Source organism: Ambystoma mexicanum, chromosome 14, assembly GCF_040938575.1.
Source record: "Ambystoma mexicanum isolate Mex_15411 chromosome 14, UKY_AmexF1_1, whole genome shotgun sequence".
Taxonomy (NCBI): domain Eukaryota; kingdom Metazoa; phylum Chordata; class Amphibia; order Caudata; family Ambystomatidae; genus Ambystoma; species Ambystoma mexicanum.
The window spans coordinates 113251849-113274893 of record NC_090940.1 but is presented as its reverse complement, the minus strand read 5'-3'; the positions used below and the strand labels follow the sequence as shown (position 1 = coordinate 113274893).

The following is a 23045-nucleotide window of genomic DNA, read 5'->3' as shown; positions in this document are numbered from 1 at the left end:
GCAACATGTCCATGGCAACTGGCGGAGGAGCAGACTCCCCAATTAAGATGCAGCCATGGGAGGAGATATGTGCCTCAACGATCGGCATGGAGAGCATCGAGGGGGTCGGTGGACATCAGGAGACACAGGTAGGTGCCTCTAATTTAGCCATGCGAAACCCCCTGAATTCCACTTACATGTGCATCACAATGTTGCCCTATAGGGTTAACGCAACACATCAGCAGAAGACCTACACCCTGCACACATGCAGCATGCACACTCCACAGCAGGCACCCACATTCCTGCATGTTCAACCCACCCAAAAGGGAGACAACCTGCATGTCACAGCCTACAAAGTGCACCATCTATCCATCAAATTCATGGCAGTCATCACAATGCCTGCTCAATGTTCGCTGACCCATCAATAACACTTTCCCTCCTCTGCTCCACCACAGGCTCCCAATCGGACACCGGCAGGGACGAGAGTGGCACGACACCTGCCAAGAAGGCCAGGCCAGAGGCAAGAGCCCACCAACCCTCCACCTCTGCTGGACCCAAAGACCAACCACAGCAGCCAAAATTGCCTGTCGCAAAACAGCCCAGGGCAGCAATGATCCCCGAGGCAAGCAGCATGGCACCACCCACAGGAGACACACAACAACTGCTGCCCACTGAGGGGAATGTGTCTGCGGGGAGCAGTACAATTGGGGAGACTGCTGCCATCGCAGCCTGCTCTGACAGCGATGTGGGGAATGAGGAGGATGACACAGAAGGACCCCCCACTGCCCACCTTCATTCCCCCCACCTGTCCCTAAGTAGCCTGCATGGAGACGGCACACAGGGGCTATCCCCTGAAGAGTCATGGCCAGCCACTCCCAGCCCAGTGGGAGGAGGGGAGTAGCCGAATTACCCCGGCAATTGCAACATCCAATGCCCCAGATTTCCAACAGTCGCTGGACCAAATAATGACGAGGCAACAACTCCTCACTACCCACGCAGCATGTGGCTGATTGTGGAGGTGCAAGTGCACACATGGAAAGGTGTGCTGAGACTGTCAAGGCAGCCATCCAATCCGCAAGCAAAGACATATGTGCGGAACTAGCCGCGGTGCGGAAAGTGCTCGGTGAGCTTGTACAGACAATAAGGGACACGCGGCATACCTAGCAGCCCAGTACCTCCTCCGCTGCAAGTTCTGCCGCAACCAGCCCCATCCGCAGGTCAGCCAGGAACCTGCAGAATACAGGCAGGGGGGCCCCGGGGGCCGGGAGAGGGGGCTGCCAATAGTGGCCACCCAGTGGACAAATAGAACATTACCCACTTCATCACGGGCACCGTCACACCTTTGCAGGGAGTTCAGGGGGGAGGGGGGAGGGGGATTGGGTGTGTTGGGGAGTTCAGGGGGAGGGGGAGGGGGATTGGGTGTGTTGGGGAGTTCAGGGGGGAGGGTATAGGGGGGATTGGGTGTGTTGGGGAGTTCAGGGGGGAGGGGGGAGGGGGGATTGGGTGTGTCAAACCTATTCACATTCATAATATACTTTTTCCTTTTGCACAAATCAAATGTGTGGACATTGCTCATTTCGTATGTGTGCTTTATTGGTGTATAGTCCACAGTGTGCATGTCCCAGACACACACAGTGCCCCAAGTGCCGTCTCCATGTTACACACACCAGCCGTGTGTGCTAGAAGCATTGGTCAATGATATTTTGACGCATTTCACGCCCCTCCTGTGCATCGCGGCCTCCATGAGGTGCTGCCCCATCCACACCCTCCTCATCCTCATCGTCAGGTGGTTGCAGTTCAGTGTCAGGGGGCAGGGCCACATTTCGTCTGACACACATATTGTGTGGCATGACACATGCCATGACGATCTTTGCCACCTTCTCATGGTGGAACAGGAGTGCCCCACCAGACCTGCTGAGGCAGCGAAACCGTGCCTTCAATAGGCCAAATGCCTGCTCAATCACCACACGGGTACGTGTATGTGCACGGTTGAAGTCCTCCTCGTGCTGGTTCTGTGGGTTCCGGACTGGTATAAGTAGCCACCTCTTCAGGGGATAGCCTGCATCACCTGTATGTGGGCGAGAATGTATGTGTCAGTCATGACATCAAACTCAAAACTTGACGTGCCACCATGGCTTGCATCCAACTGTTACTTCGGACCACTTTGACATGCACTAATTGATTTACACTATGCGACAGGAATATGCTCATGGCTCTTATGGACTGTTGTGCATGCCATCAACCAATGTATGCAGGGGGGTCATGTGCCTCCTTCGTGCGCAGTTATGGGGGACAGGCCTTTCAGTTGATGTGTTTGGTGACGTGCATGTAGGTGCATTTTGTTGAAGTCATTGTGGTCTGAATTGGTTCAATGCACTTGCAGATGGTTGTGTTATGGTTGGGACACACCTTCATTCACATGGTAGGGCTGCATACATCAGGCCTTAGGTTTACTGGTGTCAGCTGAGGTTTGTGATGCATTAGGGTATGATCTGGCTCCGTTGTCTTTGCTACTCACAGCCAGGTGGAGTATGCATTGGTACTTTGTTCACCTACCCACTTCGCAATTCCATGGTCATGACATTAAACTCACCGAGTAGCCCGGATCTTGGGCTGCATGTCGCTCCATGTGGCGTGCTATTGTGGAGTTCCTCAGGACCCTTGAATCATGGGTTGCTCCGGGGAATCGGGTACAACAATGTGTCAAGATCCTGTTGGAGTCACAGACCATTTGCACGTTGATTGAGTGAAATAGTTTACAGTTGCGGTACAGTGCCTCCATGGCATGTGGGACCACCAATTCCACATGGGTGCAGTCAATGGCACCAATGCAACCAGGTATGCCGGCTAGTGCATGGAAACCCACTTTGGTGTTTGCAATCTCCTGGGCAGTCCGTGGTAATGAGATGTGGTCGTCTGTGTGCTTGAGGAGGGCATCGGGCACTTGGATCAGTGTACGAGAGAATAATGGTTGTGAAATGTCATGCAAGTGCCCCACTGTGTGCTGGTAGGTGCCTGTGGCCAGGAAGTGGAGTACAGACACTACCTTCAGTAGGGGTGGGATGGCGGTTGGTGTTTCTATCATGCTGACGATGTCGTTGTGTGTCATGTCTACGATGGCGGTGATGGTGTCCCGGTCCAAACGGTACAGGGTGTGGATCTGCTCAGCGATGAGGTTGAATGGACTGGCTCTGATGCGTGGGATTGTGGGCTGCCTGTGTGGTGCCACTGGCTGTGCTGGTGGGGCTTGTTGGCCCTGCCTTGCTCTCCTTCTCCTCCTGCGTCTCCTCTGTGCAGCCTGTTGTTGTTGTTGTTGTTGTTGGTGTAGCACTTGCATTGCTATCAGGTCCTCCAGCCCCATCATTGCTAGTCCTATTGGTATCATTGTGGAGTGTGACTGGGTGTGGGAAGGGGTGGGGTGTGCTCTTTTTGTACTTCCTGAGCCTGCATTGCCTCCACCTGTGCTGATTCTGTGCACCTGTGGCAGCTGGATTCACTGCACATGGCCATTTACGGTTGGTTCGCGATGGCGTAATTAGCACCATAGCGGTAAGGTACTTAACGGGCTTAGTGATGGCGTTAGGTGCATGTCCGCTTGGGTCGTGATCCGCGCAGCTTTGTGCCATGCCGGTATTTACGGCGTGGCGGGTCGCATGCGCACAAACTTGTTGCAGTTAGCGGCAGCGTTAACTACGATGCCGCTAATGGCATCGTAGTTAACGGTCACGGGTCATGATTGGACCTAGCGGAAAACGATGCCGGTAATCATTTACCGCCATCGTTTATCGCTTACCGCCAGGGTCATAATGAGGGCCAATATCAGATTTCAACAAGTCACTACCAGCTGCCAAGATAGCTCAGTGGAATAATGCATTCACTGTGGAAATCTGTGTGTAACCTGAAGGTCACAGAATTAAATCTGGCTGGGACCACTCTGCCTTTCAACCTGCTACGTTGATAAAAAGAAATAATGACTGTTAGATTAAATAGTAGTAACTTGTTGTTGTAGTGTTTCTAGCTGTTAAGTGAGAAAGTCCTATATAAACAACCGGCTCCAGCAATCCAGTGGCTCTTGCAGGGTTCTCATGTAGTACTGGAGCCCCATCACCAACGATGCCAAGCCAGATCAGGAGTGCTAGGGGAGTGCTAGGCGTGCTGCTGATACCAATGAAGAGTGATGCACGAGTATAGTTTGCAGGAGAGGAGATGAATCAGGGAATGCCAAGCATACGGATAATGATAGGTTGGCGGGGTCTTAATAAAGTAAAGTAAGGCTAGGCTTCGTAACCAGTTGACTGGTAAATTCCAGTGGGGTTTCTAGATAGTCCACAAGGACTATACACAAGAAGAATTGACAAACAATGAACTACACAGATGAGTGATTGCATGTGTTTTCAGGTTATCCCAAGAGTGTGATAGGAGAAGCAGAGTGAACTCACACTTGGGGAATTAATAGGGTACACTGATACTATAGATTCGGAGGGTGGTATAGCAGATGTGCTCCAGCTGCCATCAATGTCCATGCATCTATACACCTGATGGAAGCAATGAAGGTGGGGGGGACTGTGGTTGAGGCCACATGTGATTGGTTGTGAAGACATCTGCTCCTGTCCATCTTTACCACTCTGCTTCCCTGCCATGAAGGAACAGGATAGGCTGGTGCCAAGGTCTTCCGTGTTTCTCCACTATATGTCGATGTTGAATCCGCCAGTGGATATTAATTCAGAAGCGGCAAACTCAGATCGCAATTTCGCTCATTGCGTGCCATGATATTTTCGCCAAATCACTTACATTTGAAGCATCTCCAGGACAAGGTATATTGGTTGATTTACTCAAAGGTTAACATCAGCGGAGTCGAGCAGAGTCGAGCAGTCTGCAGAGTCTGCTTTTCGTTTCCTTTACTGTGGGCGGACCCACTTTAAAAACACTACCGTGTCCTCGGAGCGGACAGAGGAGCATCAGTGGAGTCCAGCAGAGTCGAGAAGTCTGCAGAGTCTGCTTTTCGTTTCCTTTACTGTGGGCGGACCCACTTTAAAAACACTACCGTGTCCTCAGAGCGGACAGCGAAGCATCAGCAGACTCCAGCAGAGTCGACCAGTCTGCAGTCATGCAGAGAGTGCAGAGGGGCAGTGGCACAGACACTAACTCCCCAGAGAGGAGCCACAAAACAGCGGCAGAAGCAGAAAGTGTGAAGATGGAGATGCTGGATGCGGATGAGCAGGAGCCGAGATGTCTTAGAAGTAAATCGAAACACCCGTCGGACAGAAAATCACCTCTATTAAAACGAGGTAAGAACAATACCTCCCCCGCTACAGCCACTCCGACATGTGTCACACACACAAATTCCCTCTTTGACTTTCTTCCGGATGCCCCCTCGGAACGTCGAAACAAATTAAAGAAAATGCCAAAGGCTGCTATTAGTGCTGAACAGGCAACAATAAAGACAGCAGCTTTGGGCAAAACTACATTGTTGGCAGGCCAGGCGGGAGCTGCAGTGTATGGCGGGGATAGAGGCCAGAGGCCCGCTTTGGCGAGAGGTGTTCCAGCCGAGACTGCCGGAGGGCAATCTGGGCTGGCCCTTTCTCCGGCCCGCCCAGCCAATACATGTGAGCAGTATGAGGCAAGCCTGGCCATAAACAAGAACATATCGAATTTGGCATTTCCAGAGACAGCGGATTTGCAATTAACAAACCCGCATAGAATGTGTGCAGTGGACAGTGAAGCCCCCGAGGGTGCGGCACGAGAAGGAGGGGCTTAGATAAAAGAGCCTGAATTGCATCCACCGCACAACGGTGAAACAGGAAGAGAGGGGAAAGTGTCAATGCTGATAACAGCTCAAATACATCCCCAGATTCAAATAGAGGTGCAAAAATGTTATGAAGCAACAAACAACATAACAAAAGATAAAGGTACACCTGCTATCATCGACTTAACACAATGCCCTGTAAATAGGGAAGAAATTTGTGTATCTGAACTGGCGACTACGGAGGAAGGGAGTGTGACGAATCTTGAAGGGAACACATTGCTAGCTACCAAAAAGACGCCCTGTGTAAAGGCAACTAAAACAACTTGTAGTAAAAAACAAAAGGAAAAAGTGCAAAAAGCAAGAAAAAAAAAACGAAACCAAATCGAAATGTGCCGGCTAGTAGTAGAGGCACGGACATAAGCCTTGGAGTAAAAGAAAAAAAAATAAGTAAAAAATTGCCAAAAAAGAAGGTGGAAAATCGAACAGACATCTTACCAAACCCTTTAATCTCAAACGCTCTGATGAACTTCTTCAAGAAACAACAGCACAAACGGAAACATGATTCAGATCTAGAATGATCTGATGCAGAAATGTTGGAAGTGGTAGAAGGGATCCTACCAGTAAACAAAGCAAGGAAAACTGAAAACTCAAAAGGCAACACCAACATTGAAATTGAAAAAGGATCCGATAGAACTTTAAATCCAACTCAGGACCCTAAAACATCTGAGCCTAAAATTCAACCAGGAGAAGAAAATGCTAGGCCCCCTCTAAGTGAAGGGAAGGATAGCAAGCACTCAGACAAGACAGCGCAAGATATGACACCTCAACATTTAAAAGAGGTCGCTCAGCCAGTGAAAAACTCCTCCGCCGAGTCAGATCTACAGCAAGATAGGAGCCTATCACAACAGGAAATATTAGATCCCATAGAAAAGAAGTCAGCTACAGAAACCCAGGGGCAGCAAAAGTTACAGGAGGAGCGGGTGAGGGCGTACCCTCAAACACAGGGGGCACCGGGAAAAATGAGTGAGCAGCCATAGCCAAAAATTCACCTCCACCATCCGAACAGGAGTGAATATCGCTCATTTCAAACTGCGGATAAAACACTGCCATTAATGAGCAATACCGGGAACCACGGGGTGTATCGACTAACCTCAACCCCCCCCCCCCCGGACACCCTTTGTCCGGAAATCCCTCCACAGTTTAACCTGCAATCGTACAACCAAGAACAAACACCGGGGAAGAACAGAAGATACAGTGAAATTTCGATGGACACACAGAAAAAATCGCCAAACAGAAAACAAGATATGACAACAATTATGGGAGCAATTACGAACCCTCTTGCCCCATTTGGGAAATTGTATGAAAAAATAAACGAAGCAACAAAAGATAATACAACCATCCTAGGGAAACTACTATCAAAATTTGAGTTTATTGAAGGTTACTTAACAGCGGTAGAAGCCAAAAATGAAAAACAAACAGCAATGTGGGAGACGAAATGGGCACACATGGAGGCAGAACTCAAGGAGCAACCCACACATGGCCAATGAAGGAGAAGGATGAAATGGAACATATTTTCGACAAGCATAAACAATCCATATATTTAGAAGATCCCCCCATGCAAAGGCAAAACCCGAGACTCGGCCAAAAACCAACAATACCTAGGATTGATCAAAAAGAAAAAATAGCCCTACAGCTGGCAACACAAACAGAAACGTCGAAGAATAAAACCCCACCATCAGAGGGCAATAAAGAAAAGATTAAAATTGATCTAACCAAGACCCCAATTCGAGATATTCAAAATACAACAAAAACGCAAAAAGAGGTCACTCATATAGAAAAATCCCCAAGAACGGTGGAGGAGTTTCTAACGACAAGCGTATTAATGGACCTATCAGACTATCCTGAGGCAGAGATGGAAAAAGAGACAGTGCAAGAAAAAGACTATGAGCATACATCCCAAGAAGAACACCCAAAGAGAGATCTGACTGAGGCAGCAACCCCATGTGAACACAAAACACCCAAAAAGAGGGGGCAAATATGCTCCGAAAGGCAAGGAGAAAACCAAATGGAGCAGATCCGCCTGGAAAACACTGAAGAAAAATGAGAAAGGAATGAAAATAGACAGCAGCAAACCCCGAAAAAACAAAGAACACAAAGATGCGGGGAGGAAAAAACAAAAAGGACGCCAATGCGAGAGAGACCCACTAGACGAGAAACAGAACCGGAAGAAGTCAGACTGTTCAAATTTGAACAATCATGTAAAAGTGAGTCCATCATCCTAAATAGGAAAACAGTTCTAAAAACGGTGAACAAAATCGACTCCTTGAAACATCTGAACACAGGCGACTTCCTCCTGATAGAACCGTATCATCGTGATCAGAAAGCAAAAACATACCTCCACATTAAAGGCAAGGCTTTAAAGAGCTTTACAAATGAGCCATATAAAGAACTAAAAAAGATAGGCTTCCCATTGACAGCAATCAGGCAAGAGATAAAACATTGTACAAGAAATGGGAGAAATAAGGAGAGCGATGATTGCAGACGCCAACATATGTCAAAGCCTCAGATACCCGAAAAGCCGAAAAAGTTTGAAGGAAGATCGGAAAGCAAAGAGGGAAGCCTCAGACATAGGAGATATAATAACCGAGAGGACAGACGGGAGCCAAGTAGAAGAATAGAAAGCTACGCCACGAGTGTAAGACAGGAGGCTCCGGTCTGGAAGAGCAAGAAACACTATAACGACAAGTAAAAGAGCACCATTAGAGACTAGTGAAACACGGTAATAAAAATGAGGAAAAGAAGTACGAAAATACTCAAGAGAGAGGAGATTTTGGATCAGAAATGGAAGACTCAAGAAAACCAAAAGGCCCGTGGAAATGGTTGAAAGCGGCACTAAAGTCGAAATCTGATAAATAGCAACCATCAGGAGGAGAGCCGGGAAAGCAACCTCCTCCGTCTGAACCCTATCAAACGAAGATAAAGAACACATTGAAAATGGCCTCATGGAATACTAGAGGACACCATCATTTAACAAATCCAGACAACCAAGATCTTAGAGCTTTTGATATACTTTGTCTCCTGGAAACATGGCTAATGGCGAAACCTGCATTGGACGGCTTTGAAATAGCATTTTCAGCGGCCACAAAAAGAATCTTTGGCCGTCCGTCTGCAGGGCTACTAATAGCCGTTCGAATGGGATCAGGAATCGAAATCATAAAGAAAATACCGGAATCATATGGTATTCTTGCGGTCTTAACAACCTGGAGCAAAAAACAGAAGGGAACTAGTCAATCAGAAACAGAGAAGATTGCAATTGTAACAGTATACTGGAATCCGCAGAGAACATCAAGCACAGAGTTTTGCAAAAAATTAGAAAGAGTGGTTGATAATATTTTGTGGAAGACCCACAAACACAAATATTTGTATGTGGAGATCTAAATTCCAATTGCAACCTTACCACGGAAAACAATGAGGTGAAGAAAGTTCAGACACAAGCTGAAGAAAGAGGAGCCAAATGGATGTCTTTAATGAAATCAAGAAACCTACACAATGTTGCAGCATCGAGAGTGTGGGGGGAGATGATACCCACCTCGGAGAGAGGAGAATCGGAAGCTATCCTCGATTACATCTTCACGTCCGAAAGAATGATATACTACATAGAAGACTATGTGGTAGTTAGAACCATAGAGAGTGACCATAACCTGGTAACTATCGCATGGTCATCAGCACGCCCTCCAACTCAAACTTACAAACACTCGATAGAGGTGAACAACCAGCTCACTCGCTTGCATCTAACGGCTTTGGACATTGTAAACATCACGGAGGCCTACAAAAGAGAATCCAGCTCGCAGGAAACGAATACAATACGGCCGGACTACCTACCGTTCCTGTTACAACACAGAAAGAAAAGGAAGGGGGGAAACCTTGCTATAACCGGAAATACCCATGCTTATGATAAAGAAGTAGTGGAAAAGAGAGGAGTCTTAAGAAAGATGAAAAAACAAGCTAAGAAACTCAACACTACGACAGCATGGAGAAACCTGCAATTTGAAACAAGGGCATATAAATCCTGGAGTCTAGGGCACCGACAGGTCCAGTATCAGAAGGATGTGGAGGAAATGCTTAGGGCGCTAAGTACCAGGTAAACCAGCGATTTTTCGGCACTCATCAAAAAGCCCAACAAAGAAATAGACAACAGACTTACCAGTGCGGTGAGCGAAGAAAAATAGGCCACATTTTTTGAAGCTCTGTTCAAAGCCCCGACATCAACTGTAGGGCCTACACAAAGAACGAAAGGTCTGCGATGGATTGATGTATCTGACAAACAAGAGATAAGCTCGGCAATAACAAGACTAAAGAAATCAAGGGCGCCGGGCCCGGATGGCCTCAGTAACTTAGACATCAAAGAAAATGCGGAGGCATGGTCAGATTTCATCAGTACTCTTTTTGATCTCTGCAGAGAAACACAAGCAATCCCACCATCATGGACAGAAGCGGTGATCGTACCGATTTTCAAACAAGGCAACAGGGAAGAGCCGGGCAACTATCGCCCGATAGCTCTCCTGGACATAATAGGAAAAATGTTTGCAACCCTACTCCTAGGCCACTTTCGAACATGGGCCAAGATGTCACCGGCCAATGATCCTTTCCAAATGGGCTTCCTTAAGAACGGAAGCACTACAGTGAATATCTACATGTTAAACCTTATAAAAGCGAAGGTAAAACAAGCAGCGCTGCCAGTGTTTAAGGCGTTCATAGACCTGTCACAGGCGTTCGACAGAGTGAACAGGGAAAGATTATGGAGTAAACTGGAAAGATGGAAATGCCCGAAGGAGATATTGGACCCAGTGAGGGCCCTGCATGAGAACACCAGATTAAGAGTGTGCCTTAATACCCAAGGTATGCTATCTCGAGAAATTCCCTTAAACCGCGGAGTAAAGCAGGGCTGTCCGCTAGCTCTGGCCCTATTTATCGCGTATTTGGGAGACTTTAAGGAAGCTGAACTCTCAGTAAGGTCCTTTCCGCCTAAATTGGGAAATGTGAATATCTCACGGCTACTATATACAGATGATCTCATTTTACTGGATCAGACGCAGATAGGCCTACAGCGCCAGCTAAACAACTTGGCAGCATATATGGAGCAAAGCAATCTTCAAATAAACAAGAAAAAAACAAAGATTCTGATAATAGGAAAGAGCTCTAGAAAAAGAAATACAAACCACAAATGGTTTCTGGACAAGCAAAACATTGAGGTGGTCCCCTCCTACAAATATCTAGGACTCTTCATAGATGCCTCAAACCAGGAAGACACCATGCAAGCAACACTCTTGAAAAAAGCCAAAACCTTAGCAGCCCAGATGAGGACCTTGGACAGAAAATATGGGAAATGTTCAGTCATACCTGTTATTCAATTCTACAAAGGGAAAGTAGTCCCGACCATTACATATGGGATGGGGGCAACGCTGAATATACCAAACACCATATGGCGAAAACTGGAAGGGTATTTGTGGAAATCCCTTTTAGGTCTACCCAATTCAGTCTCAATGGACCTTATTAGACGAGAGTTGGGTCTGCTTTCTCTAGAACAATCGGTAACATTGAGTGCAATGAAAATCTTACAAAATACTCTACTACCTGAGGCCCCGCCGACTTGCAAGATTATCAGAACTGAAATATCAAGTCGCAAATTGACCGCCTTAAATAGGTGGGTGGAAAAGCTAAAAGAAAAATTGGAGGAGGTGGCATGTACTGATTTAGATTTGCAAATGAATCCAGTAAGAGTAAAATCGAAATTGAAAGCACAAGACTGGATAAATACCCTGGAAAAAGCACACGGAAATAAACTCACAAAACATCTGCCACCGACCTTCAATAGTCTGAATAAGCCGCTACCGTATTGCACAAAGTTTCTGGACAAACAATTAAGAACAACCTATATGAGAGCGCGCTTAAATCTCCTCCCGACACGTGAAATTCAGGCAATTAGACTGAAAACAGCCACGAAAGAATGCAGATTATGTGGAGAAACAAATAAACCGGAAACAATAAGACATCTGTTGATGAGGTGCTCGGAACTAAGAAAGGTACGGGCTGACTACCTCAACAGCCTGTGCACTGACCTGGTGGGCTTTCTGGGAGAAGAAGAAGCCACTTGGTGCAACAGGCTGACGTCAGAGGAAAAGACGTCCTGGACTTTGGCTGCGGCAAAATTCTGGAATACCGCCTTCCAAAGCATAAACTTACAAACTGAAGTGCGGTCCTTAGTCCAAGCAGAAGACCTGGCGGGTGAAGAGCATGTTGGGAATTGACTCTAAACTGAGAAAAACGAGGGACTTGGGATCTGAATTTTGTCTCGTACTTTGCCCTTTCCCTCCTTCCCATCCTTTTTCGGCTGGACTATCCTCTTTTGGGCTCCGTTCTTCTGCATCTTTTCCCCTACCCGGCCTTGATGTCTATACCGTCTCTACGATTGCTTCTGGCTGTAAATGTCTTAGCTCCTAAAGGAACAGTTTCAAGATTCTTGTAAAAATTGCTAAGGCGATAATAAACGAGTAAATAAATAAAATAAAAAATAATAAATTAATGCAATTAACCATAACTGCTGTGATTGTCATGAACTGAAGAGCTAGTAAGTGCCCTACGCGCTGCACAAGGCATTGCCAAGAGAGAGCACATCACCGCTGCCAGAAAAGCTTCCCACTGGCTCCCCATAAAGGAGAGGATCCTATTCAAGGCTCTAAGCATCACCCACAAATGTGTCCATCTTGCCGCCCCAATGTACCTTTCGCAGAGGATCCACCTGGTCTCCTCCACAAGACCCACTAGATCACCCTATGCCAGCATGCTCTCAGTACCCAGGGCAAAAAAGACCGGAGCAGGGGGCTCCAGTTTCCCGTACCTCGCTGCCGTACACTGGAACACCCTCCCTAGCTCCCTGCGCTCTGAACCCTCACTGACCGCCTTTCGGAAAACCCTGAAAACGACCCTGTTCATCTAACAATTACATGGCCTAGCCCTCATAATTGTATTGTATGATGTATTATGTGATATATCTGATCACAGGTCACTGCCTTACTGTAACCCAAGGCACAACCTGCTCACATTGTAACTAAGTCTTCCTGCAAGTAACAGTGCCACAATGCCCCTGGGCTGCCTGCGCGCTATATAAATTTAATAAATAAATAAATAAATAAATAGCTCATCCAGGTAAGCGCTCACCTGGGAACCTGTCTTCACCCTGCAGGGTGCGTGTTGGATCTTAACACGGTCGACTCACCCCTTCATCATTAACAACTCATGAACTGAATACCGCTAAAAGTGTCATTTTGTAAATGGTGTGGATTCAGGTTATGCCACATCTGCATACTTTTGGAGCAGATTCCCCGCACGGAGCGAGAAACATGGCAGAACATCTGCTCAAAGTGTTTCCCCTCTCCAGGCACGGTTTCCATCGGCGTTCCCACCCGCATCGGTATTCTAATGCTGACGTGGATGCGTACAGACTTTAACTGCAAACCTATCTGTGTGTCGTGCACAGTGGAGATCTCGTTGGACATTCTGCATGGGGACTTAAGAGGCACAGGGACACAGGGTCCACTTGGTTTCTGGGCCTGTTTACTCCCGATAGAGAAAATGGTGAGAATACAGCTGAGGACCCGCACTAAGGAGGCAGTAGCGGGGGCACTCTCTGCCAGATTCTCCTCATTTAAGAAAAGGACCTTGTAAATTGGTTAATAATAACACCTACTTTTGCAGCACTTAGAAACAGGAGGAAACTAGCATGACGCGCAATATAACAATGGGATATTATTAGCTTCGATGTTGGCTAGGGTGTCCACCATGTATGCTTGGTGTTAGGGCATGGACCACTGGATGGATGGAAACTCTGCTGGAAGCACTCCAACTGGTGTTGCATTTGAAATATCCTAGTTGCATGTCTGTTGCCAGAACACAAGGTTTCTGCTTCTATTGTGTTTGCTGGGGCAGTCGTAAATTGATGGTGATGCGTCAATGATCCATGAATGATGTATTGGTGCCTTAGCAACGTGATCAATGCATTAATAAACTCTGGGGAGGGTATTCTCATTAGTTTCTCCTACAAAGGGCTAACTGGTCTGGATGTTATCTGTCTTCCCAGATACAAAGCGAATGCTGGCAAATCGAAGGCAATGTCATTGCTGCTGACGGATAACCGGGATCTGCAGAGCTTCCTACAGAACTGCCAGGAGGTACATTTCTTGGGTCATTTCATTTTTTGGGGAGACACTTTGTTGCTTTATTTCTGAGTGAAAAATACTCTTTATTCACTACACATGCCACAAAACCTGGGGGAAATGTTGGCGTAAAGTGATTGTCCAACTCCAAGCCTCGAGGGCCGGATCCATGTCGGATTCTCAGGATACCACTCACTAATATTCATGAGATAAATTTGCATACAATGATGCATATTTTTGCTCATGAATATTAATGAGGGATATCCTGAAAACCCATCAGGTGTCCGGCCCTCAGGCCTGGAGTTGGACAACCCAGTAAGGTCTGTTTAGCCAGTTTCTGCATAACCTACGTCTCATAGGTGCCTAGTAAGCACTTTTGGCTAGTTTATTATGTGATAGGAATAATAAAAACAAAATCCAAAATCTAATCCAGGCAGTCAGAGACATGCATAGATTGCAGTGTGTGTTTTTTAAATCTTTCTTCCAGCTCTGGTTGCTAATGCCTAGAGTTCTGAAGCTGGCAGCCTTTAATTGCCCTGACGCCAAGGCTTTGCTCCAAACCCTGCCAAGGTTTCTCCTCAAAATGTCCCCCAAGTTTCTCCCCCAAACGCCCCCAAAGTTTCCCCTCCAAATCCAAACAGCTGCTCCGCCTTTGATATGCACTCAAGCTTGACAAAATAAAGGTGAAGGCTTCTGGCTGCAGTCCCATCCAAGAACTGGCTTCTACTTGTTTCCCAAGGAAAGTATTTTACTCCAAAGGGAAAAAGAGTGGAAGCATTTGGAAATTCAAAAGATTGGAGACACTTCCAAATTACATACATGGGATTTCACAACTTCCACTCTAAAATGGCAGCTGACGCCATGGTCATCACTCCAGTCCTCTCTTCTGTAGGTCGCAGCTACTCGAGACTATTCTTATCTTGCTGTCCATGTTGACCCTTCTGATGGCACATTTTAATCAACATTAAGCTCATAACTGCAGTGAATCACCCAAGGGTGCGTCCTTCAACCAGTGGGCGAGTAGCTACGTTTGGATAGCTCCTTCGTCAAACTGATTGCCTCCAGGCACTGGTCTAAGACATGTTGTCAAGAATTCTTTGAGGTGGAGTATCAGTGAGTGATGGCTGGAAGCGTACAATTTCTCAAACCTTCCTACAGGGGGGATCAGAAATGTGTTCCATGATTCATCTCCCCGGAATAACAATCTTGTCTCCCCCTCACCCCAAAATTAGTTTAGATTTTACCTAAGTACTCAACTGAGTCAAACATAGTGCATGGCTACGGTCCACCATCGAGCAAAGCGAAACATTGATCGTTGTCCTTAGGTTTTTGAAGGATGAATCTTCAAATGGTTCTGGATCATGAACAAAAAGGTCTTTACTGCTTGGTTTTCTCGAGAGGAAAGCTCAGGGGTAACGTGCTCGGCTTGGAAGCAAGACGACGCTGAGCAACACAGGTTTGAATCCCGGGTCCGCGCTTAGAAACGTCTGGGTATTAAGCACATTATAAATAACCCATTACAATTTCCCATCAGTACAGGGTGAGTGTGTTGTGTAGTATCACATCCAGGCATTTCACCTTACTCTGTTGGGCGATTCTCCACCCAAAATAAGGGTGGAAGATCCTTCTGGACTATGCTCTTATCGGTGGTACTCGCTGAGCTGCGGAGGATCACTTTGGTCATGGGTTTATTAAGATGGAGCCATTCCTGGCTCAACCAGATTTGGCAAAGAACTCGGTAGGACGTCAGTGGTTTGTTTTGGCTATTAGGTGGTGCTTTAGCGCCACCTATAAATCTAAACAGTTGCATTGGAGTACAGCCTAGAGAGAGAGACTCGGGGACGGGTATGCTCAGGCATGGGTCCTGTGACTGCTGGGCCAAACCCAAGCTACTCCTCACTGATGAGGCCCAACGAGGCCGAAACATGTTTGGGGATTCTTGTGGTCTCGTGCAGAAGGGATGTGACCAAGCAATTTGAGCTGGACGGCCCCTTTTGGGGTGGGACCAAGCCTGCTTTGCATATGGTCTTAATCCATCTGTAATGGTTTAGCAGGTGAAGAACGATGGTCTGCAGGTTTGCCCAGAGCAATGTCAGAGGTTGGGATTAATTCGAAAAACTTCCAAGTATCATCCCATTTGCTTTGTAATGAAAATGTCTTAACCAGGTGTGTATTCAGCCACGTGATTTATTTCTGTTCCTTGCACTGAAATCCAGGTAAAAACAAGCATTAACAAAGCTGCCAGTGTTGGCTTTTGTGTAGACATGGGATAGGCATTTGCCAAGCACCGCTTTCATATGCCTAGGTAATCACACCTATTCCAGCTGTCACCATTTTATGAGCCGGCATTACCATTATGGCAGTGCCGGGCAAATGCCTGTCCCATTCCAACACAGAAGCCAAATCTCTTGGTTTTGCCAATGTTGTTGAATTTTCCCCTCCTCCGGAACACCCATCATGCGCTGTTGAATAGAGTCAGTGCACACTTGAGGGTACAGCCCATAGTTCCTTTTAGGGTGAATGTGGGGAGTGGGGTTCATATATGCCTTGAACTGGGTTTATGACCCTTGGGGATCCTCATAATTGGATATCCACGATGTGGGCCATTTGCACCCCCTTGCTCTTGGTTACATTGAAAGGGTCTGAACACTTGCAGGACTTTCCCACCAATTCTTCAACTGTGTGGCCTCTGGGGGAATGAATGGTGGAATGTTAGAAAGCTAAAAAAAAAACACTGTGCCCATCAATTTCACACATCAAAATCAACAACAAGGAAAGCCTCAACCCAATCAGCTGCTACCTCCAAGGGCAAAGTGATGTTTTCGCCACCCTAATCCTCTGCTTGAATGTAGGCTTTGATGTGTTGTATCATTTTCAGTTTTGGCTATAAGGTGTCGCTTTAGCACCACCTAAAAGCAGCAACCAATGCCTTGGAGTACAGCCAGGTAGCAATGGCATACGAGGAGGGACACAATGATTGTAGGTGTTGTTTGGTTATTTGCCCACCCATTGACTGCCCATGGTCATGCTAATCCCTATGGCCATTTCCACCCAGATCCTGCCCCTCCCTGTCAAAACACCTCATGGGAACTCTTTGGGCTCGCTTTAATCAAGCCTTAGCATCAAACGTTGTGCTCGAACTACCCGCCTGTTTTGTTCGAAGCAGTCTTCTGAGAGCGGAATGGTTTAAATGGTGCCGTAAACCCACCAATGGTGCAATACACATGTGCTAAACAGTTCGCCTTTAGCCACTTGGTTTACAAGCATTAGCAAAGCCAACAATGTCTGTTTGTCTACATGTATTAGATAGGCATTTGCCAGGCCCTGTTATCATATGCCAAAGTGTGTGGACTATTTCAAGCTTCTGCCACCATTACCACAATGTCTGGTAAATACCTTTACCATATCTGCACAAAAGCCAAAACTGTTGGCATTGCCAATGCTTGTTCCAACTATGATGGTCGTTTTTTAGGGTTCCTTCCAAATGACTGCAATCTTTGGCACCACGGACAATATCCTCAGAACAGGTGCTTCAGGCAGCTGCAAGGACAGATGTGTAATGCATTACCTCCACCTGTTTTGTGAACAGTTCCACGAGCTGGCCCTTTCTGCATATGGTAAAACACGGTTTACACTAAATATTCAGGAAACGCAGAGATACCGCGTATAATAAATGATTGAACTGGACGAGGGGCCCAATTCATGGAACTTTTAGCGTGGTGCAAAGTGACATTGCACTGGTGCAAAGTGACTTTGCACTGCCAACAAACACCCTGATTCGCAGAGCGGTGCAACGTGTATTTCTGCAGTGCAAAGTGACTGGGCACTGGTGAAAAGTGACTTTGCACTGCCAACAAACACCGTGATTCGCAGAGCGGTGCAACGTGTATTTCTGCAGTGCAAAGTGACTGGGCACCACTTTTGCACCAGTGCAAAGTCACTTTGCACTGTAAAAATACAATTTGCACCGCTCTGTGAATCAGGGTGTTTGCTGGCAGTGCAAAGTCACTTTGCACCGGGCTAAATGTTCCATGAATAAGGCCCTTGGTGTTAATTTAGGGGCCGATTCATGGAACAAACGTGCGCCGAAAATCTCTGCGCAAGCAGGCGCAAGCAGGCGCAAGCGGAAAAAAACAGGCGCACGCGCATGCGTGCGATTCATGGAAGTCCCTGCGCGTGTACACCTCGGGATGTGCGCCAAACCCGTGCATGACGCACAAGTCACTGCAACATCCCGAAAGGCGTGCGCGACGCGCACAGTGAAAGCGCACAACCTCGGCGCTATACACCAGAAAGTGGGCGGGACACGGGGCGTAACGCGCGGAATGGGCAACAACGCGCGAAAATAAGGGCGTAACTGGGGATGTACTGCAGGGAAGCAGACGGAACGCCCACACGCACTCGAACCACACGTATTCATGGAATCGAATAGGGCAAAGCCACGCACAGCCAAAGACACGCACAAGTTGAAACACGTCCGCCACACGAAGGCAGGCGGTAGAGTCCCAGCGCATCACAAAAGTGGCAACATACAGCAATTGGGCCTATGCGAGTGGGGTAGTGTATTTCGGGGGCGCGCGGGAAGTTAGACACGCGATTGAGCGGGGTACGTGTATTTCGGGGGTGCGCGGGAAGTTACACACGTGATTGAGCGGGGTACGTGTATTTCGGGGGCACGCGGGAAGTTACACACGCGATTGAGCGGGGTACGTGTATTTCGGGGGCGCGCGGGAAGTCACACACGCGATTGAGCGGGGTACGTGTATTTCGGGGGCGCGCGGGAAGTTACAGACGCGATTGAGCGGGGTACGTGTATTTCAGGGGTGCGCGGGAAGTTACACACGCGATTGAGCGGGGTACGTGTATTCCAGGGGTGCGCGGGAAGTTCCACACGCGATCTCATCAGGGTACGTGTATTACAGGGGTGCACCGAGAGCAGCACACGTGAATTGCACGTGTGGGTCCTCCCAGGTGTTCCCTCTACACCCTCCACGGCCCCTGCAGGTGGCTCACACCGCAGGGGCCTACCCAGCACATGTCCTGCAGGCACCCCATCCACCATGGCCATGCCCACCAGCCAACCCACATGTCAACTTGCACTACTGCCCACCAACGCATGTCCCCCTGCACCCCCAGCCACCAGGGGCACCCACCACCAGGCCCCCACCCATGTCTCCCACCACCCCCACCCCCACCCCCCAGCAGTGCAGGGGAAGCCTCCACCAGGCCCCCACCCATGTCTCCCACCACCCCCACCCCCCAGCACTGTGGGGCACCTCCCAGCAGGCCCCCACCCATGTCTCCCAGCACCCCCACCCCCCAGCCACCAGGGGCAGCCTCCATCAGGCCCCCACCCATGTCTCCCACCACCCCCACCCCCCAGCAGTGCAGGGGCAGCCTCCACCAGGCCCCCACCCATGTCGACCACCACCCCCACCCCCCAGCCACCAGGGGCAGCCTCCACCAGGCCCCCACCCATGTCTCCCACCACCCCCACCCCCCAGCAGTGCAGGGGCACCCACCACCAGGCCCCCACCCATGTTGACCACCACCCCCACCCCCCAGCCACCAGGGGCAGCCTCCACCAGGCCCCCACCCATGTCTCCCACCACCCCCACCCCCCCGCCACCAGGGGCAGCCTCCACCAGGCCCCCACCCATGTCTCCCACCACCCCCACCCCCCAGCCACCAGGGCCAGCCTCCACCAGGCCCCCACCCATGTCTCCCACCACCCCCACCCCCCAGCAGTGCAGGGGCAGCCTCCACCAGGCCCCCACCCATGTCTCCCACCACCCCCACCCCCCAGCACTGTGGGGCACCTGCCAGCAGGCCCCCACCCATGTCCAACTCATGTTCCCCACCACCCCCACCCCAGCACTGTGGGGCACCTGCCAGCAGGCCCCCACCCATGTCCAACTCATGTTCCCCACCACCCCCACCCCCAGCACTGTGGGGCACCTCCCAGCAGGCCCCCACCCATGTCTCCCAGCACCCCACCCCCCAGCCACCAGGGGCAGCCTCCGCCAGGCCCCCACCCATGTCTCCCACCCCCCCACCCCCCCAGCACTGTGGGGCACCCGCCAGCAGGCCCCCACCCATGTATCCCAGCACCCCCACTCCCCAGCACTGTGGGGCACCTGCCAGCAGGCCCCCACCCATGTCCAACTCATGTTCCCCACCACCCCCACCCCCCAGCACTGTGGGGCACCTGCCAGCAGGCCCCCACCCATGTCCAACTCATGTCTCCCACCACTCCCACCCCCAGCACTGTGGGGCACCTGCCAGCAGGCCCCCACCCATGTCCAACTCATGTTCCCCACCACCCCCACCCCCCCAGCACTGTGGGGCACCTGCCAGCAGGCCCCCACCCATGTCCAACGCATGTTCCCCACCACCCCACCCCCCAGCACTGTGGGGCACCTGCCAGCAGGCCCCCACCCATGTCCAACTCATGTCTCCCACCACCCCCACCCCCAGCACTGTGGGGCACCTGCCAGCAGGCCCCCACCCATGTCCAACTCATGTTCCCCACCACCCCCACCCCCCAGCAGTGCAGGGGCACCCACCACCAGGCCCCCACCCATGTCTCCCACCATCCCCACCCCCAGCACTGTGGGGCACCTGCCAGCAGGCCCCCACCCATGTCCAACTCATGTTCCCCACCACCCCCACCCCCAGCAATGTGGGGCACCTCCCAGCAGGCCCACACCCATGTCTCCCAGCACCCCCACCCCCCAGCCACCAGGGGCAGCCTCCACCAGGCCCCCACCCATGTCTCCCACTACCCCCACCCCCCAGCAGTGCAGGGGCAGCCTCCACCAGGCCCCCACCCATGTCGACCAACACCCCCACCCCCCAGCCACCAGGGGCAGCCTCCACCAGGCCCCCACCCATGTCTCCCACCACCCCCACCCCCCAGCAGTGCAGGGGCACCCACCACCAGGCCCCCCCCCATGTCTCCCAGCACCCCCACCCCCCAGCTACCAGGGGCAGCCTCTACCAGGCCCCCACCCATGTCTCCCAGCACCCCCACCCCCCGCCACCAGGGGCAGCCTCCACCAGGCCCCCACCCATGTCTCCCACCACCCCCACCCCCCAGCCACCAGGGGCAGCCTCCACCAGGCCCCCACCCATGTCTCCCACCACCCCCACCCCCCAGCAGTGCAGGGGCAGCCTCCACCAGGCCCCCACCCATGTCTCCCACCACCCCCACCCCCCAGCACTGTGGGGCACCTGCCAGCAGGCCCCCACCCATGTCCAACTCATGTTCCCCACCACCCCCACCCCCCAGCAATGTGGGGCACCTGCCAGCAGGCCCCCACCCATGTGCAACTCATGTTCCCCACCACCCCCACCCCCCAGCACTCTGGGGCACCTCCCAGCAGGCCCCCACCCATGTCTCCCAGCACCCCCACCCCCCAGCCACCAGGGGCAGCCTCCACCAGGCCCCCACCCATGTCTCCCACCACCCCCACACCCCAGCAGTGCAGGGGCAGCCTCCACCAGGCCCCCACCCATGTCGACCACCACCCCCACCCCCCAGCCACCAGGGGCAGCCTCCACCAGGCCCCCACCCATGTCTCCCACCACCCCCACCCCCCAGCAGTGCAGGGGCAGCCTCCACCAGGCCCCCACCCATGTCGACCACCACCCCCACCCCCCAGCCACCAGGGGCAGCCTCCACCAGGCCCCCACCCATGTCGACCACCACCCCCACCCCCCAGCAGTGCAGGGGCACCCGCCACCAGGCCCCCACCCATGTCTCCCAGCACCCCCACCCCCCAGCCACCAGGGGCAGCCTCCACCAGGACCCCACCCATGTCGACCACCACCCCCACCCCCCCGCCACCAGGGGCAGCCTCCACCAGGCCCCCACCCATGTCTCCCACCACCCCCCACCCCCCATCAGTGCAGGGGCACCCACCACCAGGCCCCCACCCATGTCTCCCACCACCCCCACCCCCCAGCAGTGCAGGGGCAGCCTCCACCAGGCCCTCACCCATGTCGACCACCACCCCCACCCCCCAGCCACCAGGGGCAGCCTCCACCAGGCCCCCACCCAGGTCTCCCAGCACCCCCACCCCCCGCCACCAGGGGCAGCCTCCACCAGGCCCCCACCCATGTCTCCCACCACCCCCACACCCCAGCAGTGCAGGGGCAGCCTCCACCAGGCCCCCACCCATGTCGACCACCACCCCCACCCCCCAGCCACCAGGGGCAGCCTCCACCAGGCCCCCACCCATGTCTCCCACCACCCCCCCAGTCACCAGGGGCAGCCGCCACCAGGCCCCCACCCATGTCCAACTCATGTCTCCCACCACCCCCACCCCCCAGCACCATGGGGCACCTGCCAGCAGGCCCCCACCCATGTGCAACTCATGTTCCCCAGCCAACATGTCATCACAATCTAGATCCCTGGTCCCTATGGTCAGCCTCCAAATGCAAAACACCCACCCGAGTATTGCATCCACCCACTCATAATTTGCAATTACATCACAGAACACCAATTGCAAGTTCCGAAACAAACACATTTCCCTCACATACACCCAATGGGTGTCAGTGAATCTCAAAACACATATCATGAAATGCATGAAACCAATGAGATACCACACATTGAAGTTCACCAAAAAAATATGTATTAAAGGAAACATAAATAGAATAAAAAATGAAGAAACAGAAATGTGAATGTACAAAAATGAAAAGAAGCATGTCCGTTAAAAAAAGCAAAACCAAAAATAAAATTCCAAAGTAATGTTGTCCAAAGTCAATGTCCACAAAACAAAATCCAATGGGAAATAAAAAGGAAAGCCATTGCTCCATGGTTAAAAAGTGAAAAAAAAATACAATCCAACTGTGAACTATGTACATGGGAACAAGCCAGGGTCCATTATCCCAACAAAATAAAGGAAACCTATCTAACTACACTAACTAATAAAAAAAACTATATACAAAAATGTGGCCAATGTCCGAAAGGTCCAAATGAAATAAAAACAAAAATGAAACCTAACACTACCTACATAACTATGTACAAGGGCAGCGGGCTAGTTTCACGGCTCACTTGTGGATGTCCCGGGCCAGGGCATCATCGAACTCCTCCTCAATGTCCC

At 50.8% G+C, this 23045-nt stretch overlaps 1 protein-coding gene across 2 annotated transcripts in view; it reads left to right on the top strand.

Annotated features, from left to right (window-relative positions):
- The window catches only part of SPTB (spectrin beta, erythrocytic), a 524484-nt gene that overhangs the window by 343325 nt on the left and 158114 nt on the right, over positions 1 to 23045 (top strand). For both annotated transcript variants that reach the window (XM_069638664.1, XM_069638665.1), the window contains one exon: positions 13863 to 13953. In XM_069638664.1, coding sequence (XP_069494765.1) covers positions 13863 to 13953 — 91 coding nt within the window. The remainder of the gene's footprint in view (positions 1 to 13862; positions 13954 to 23045) is intronic.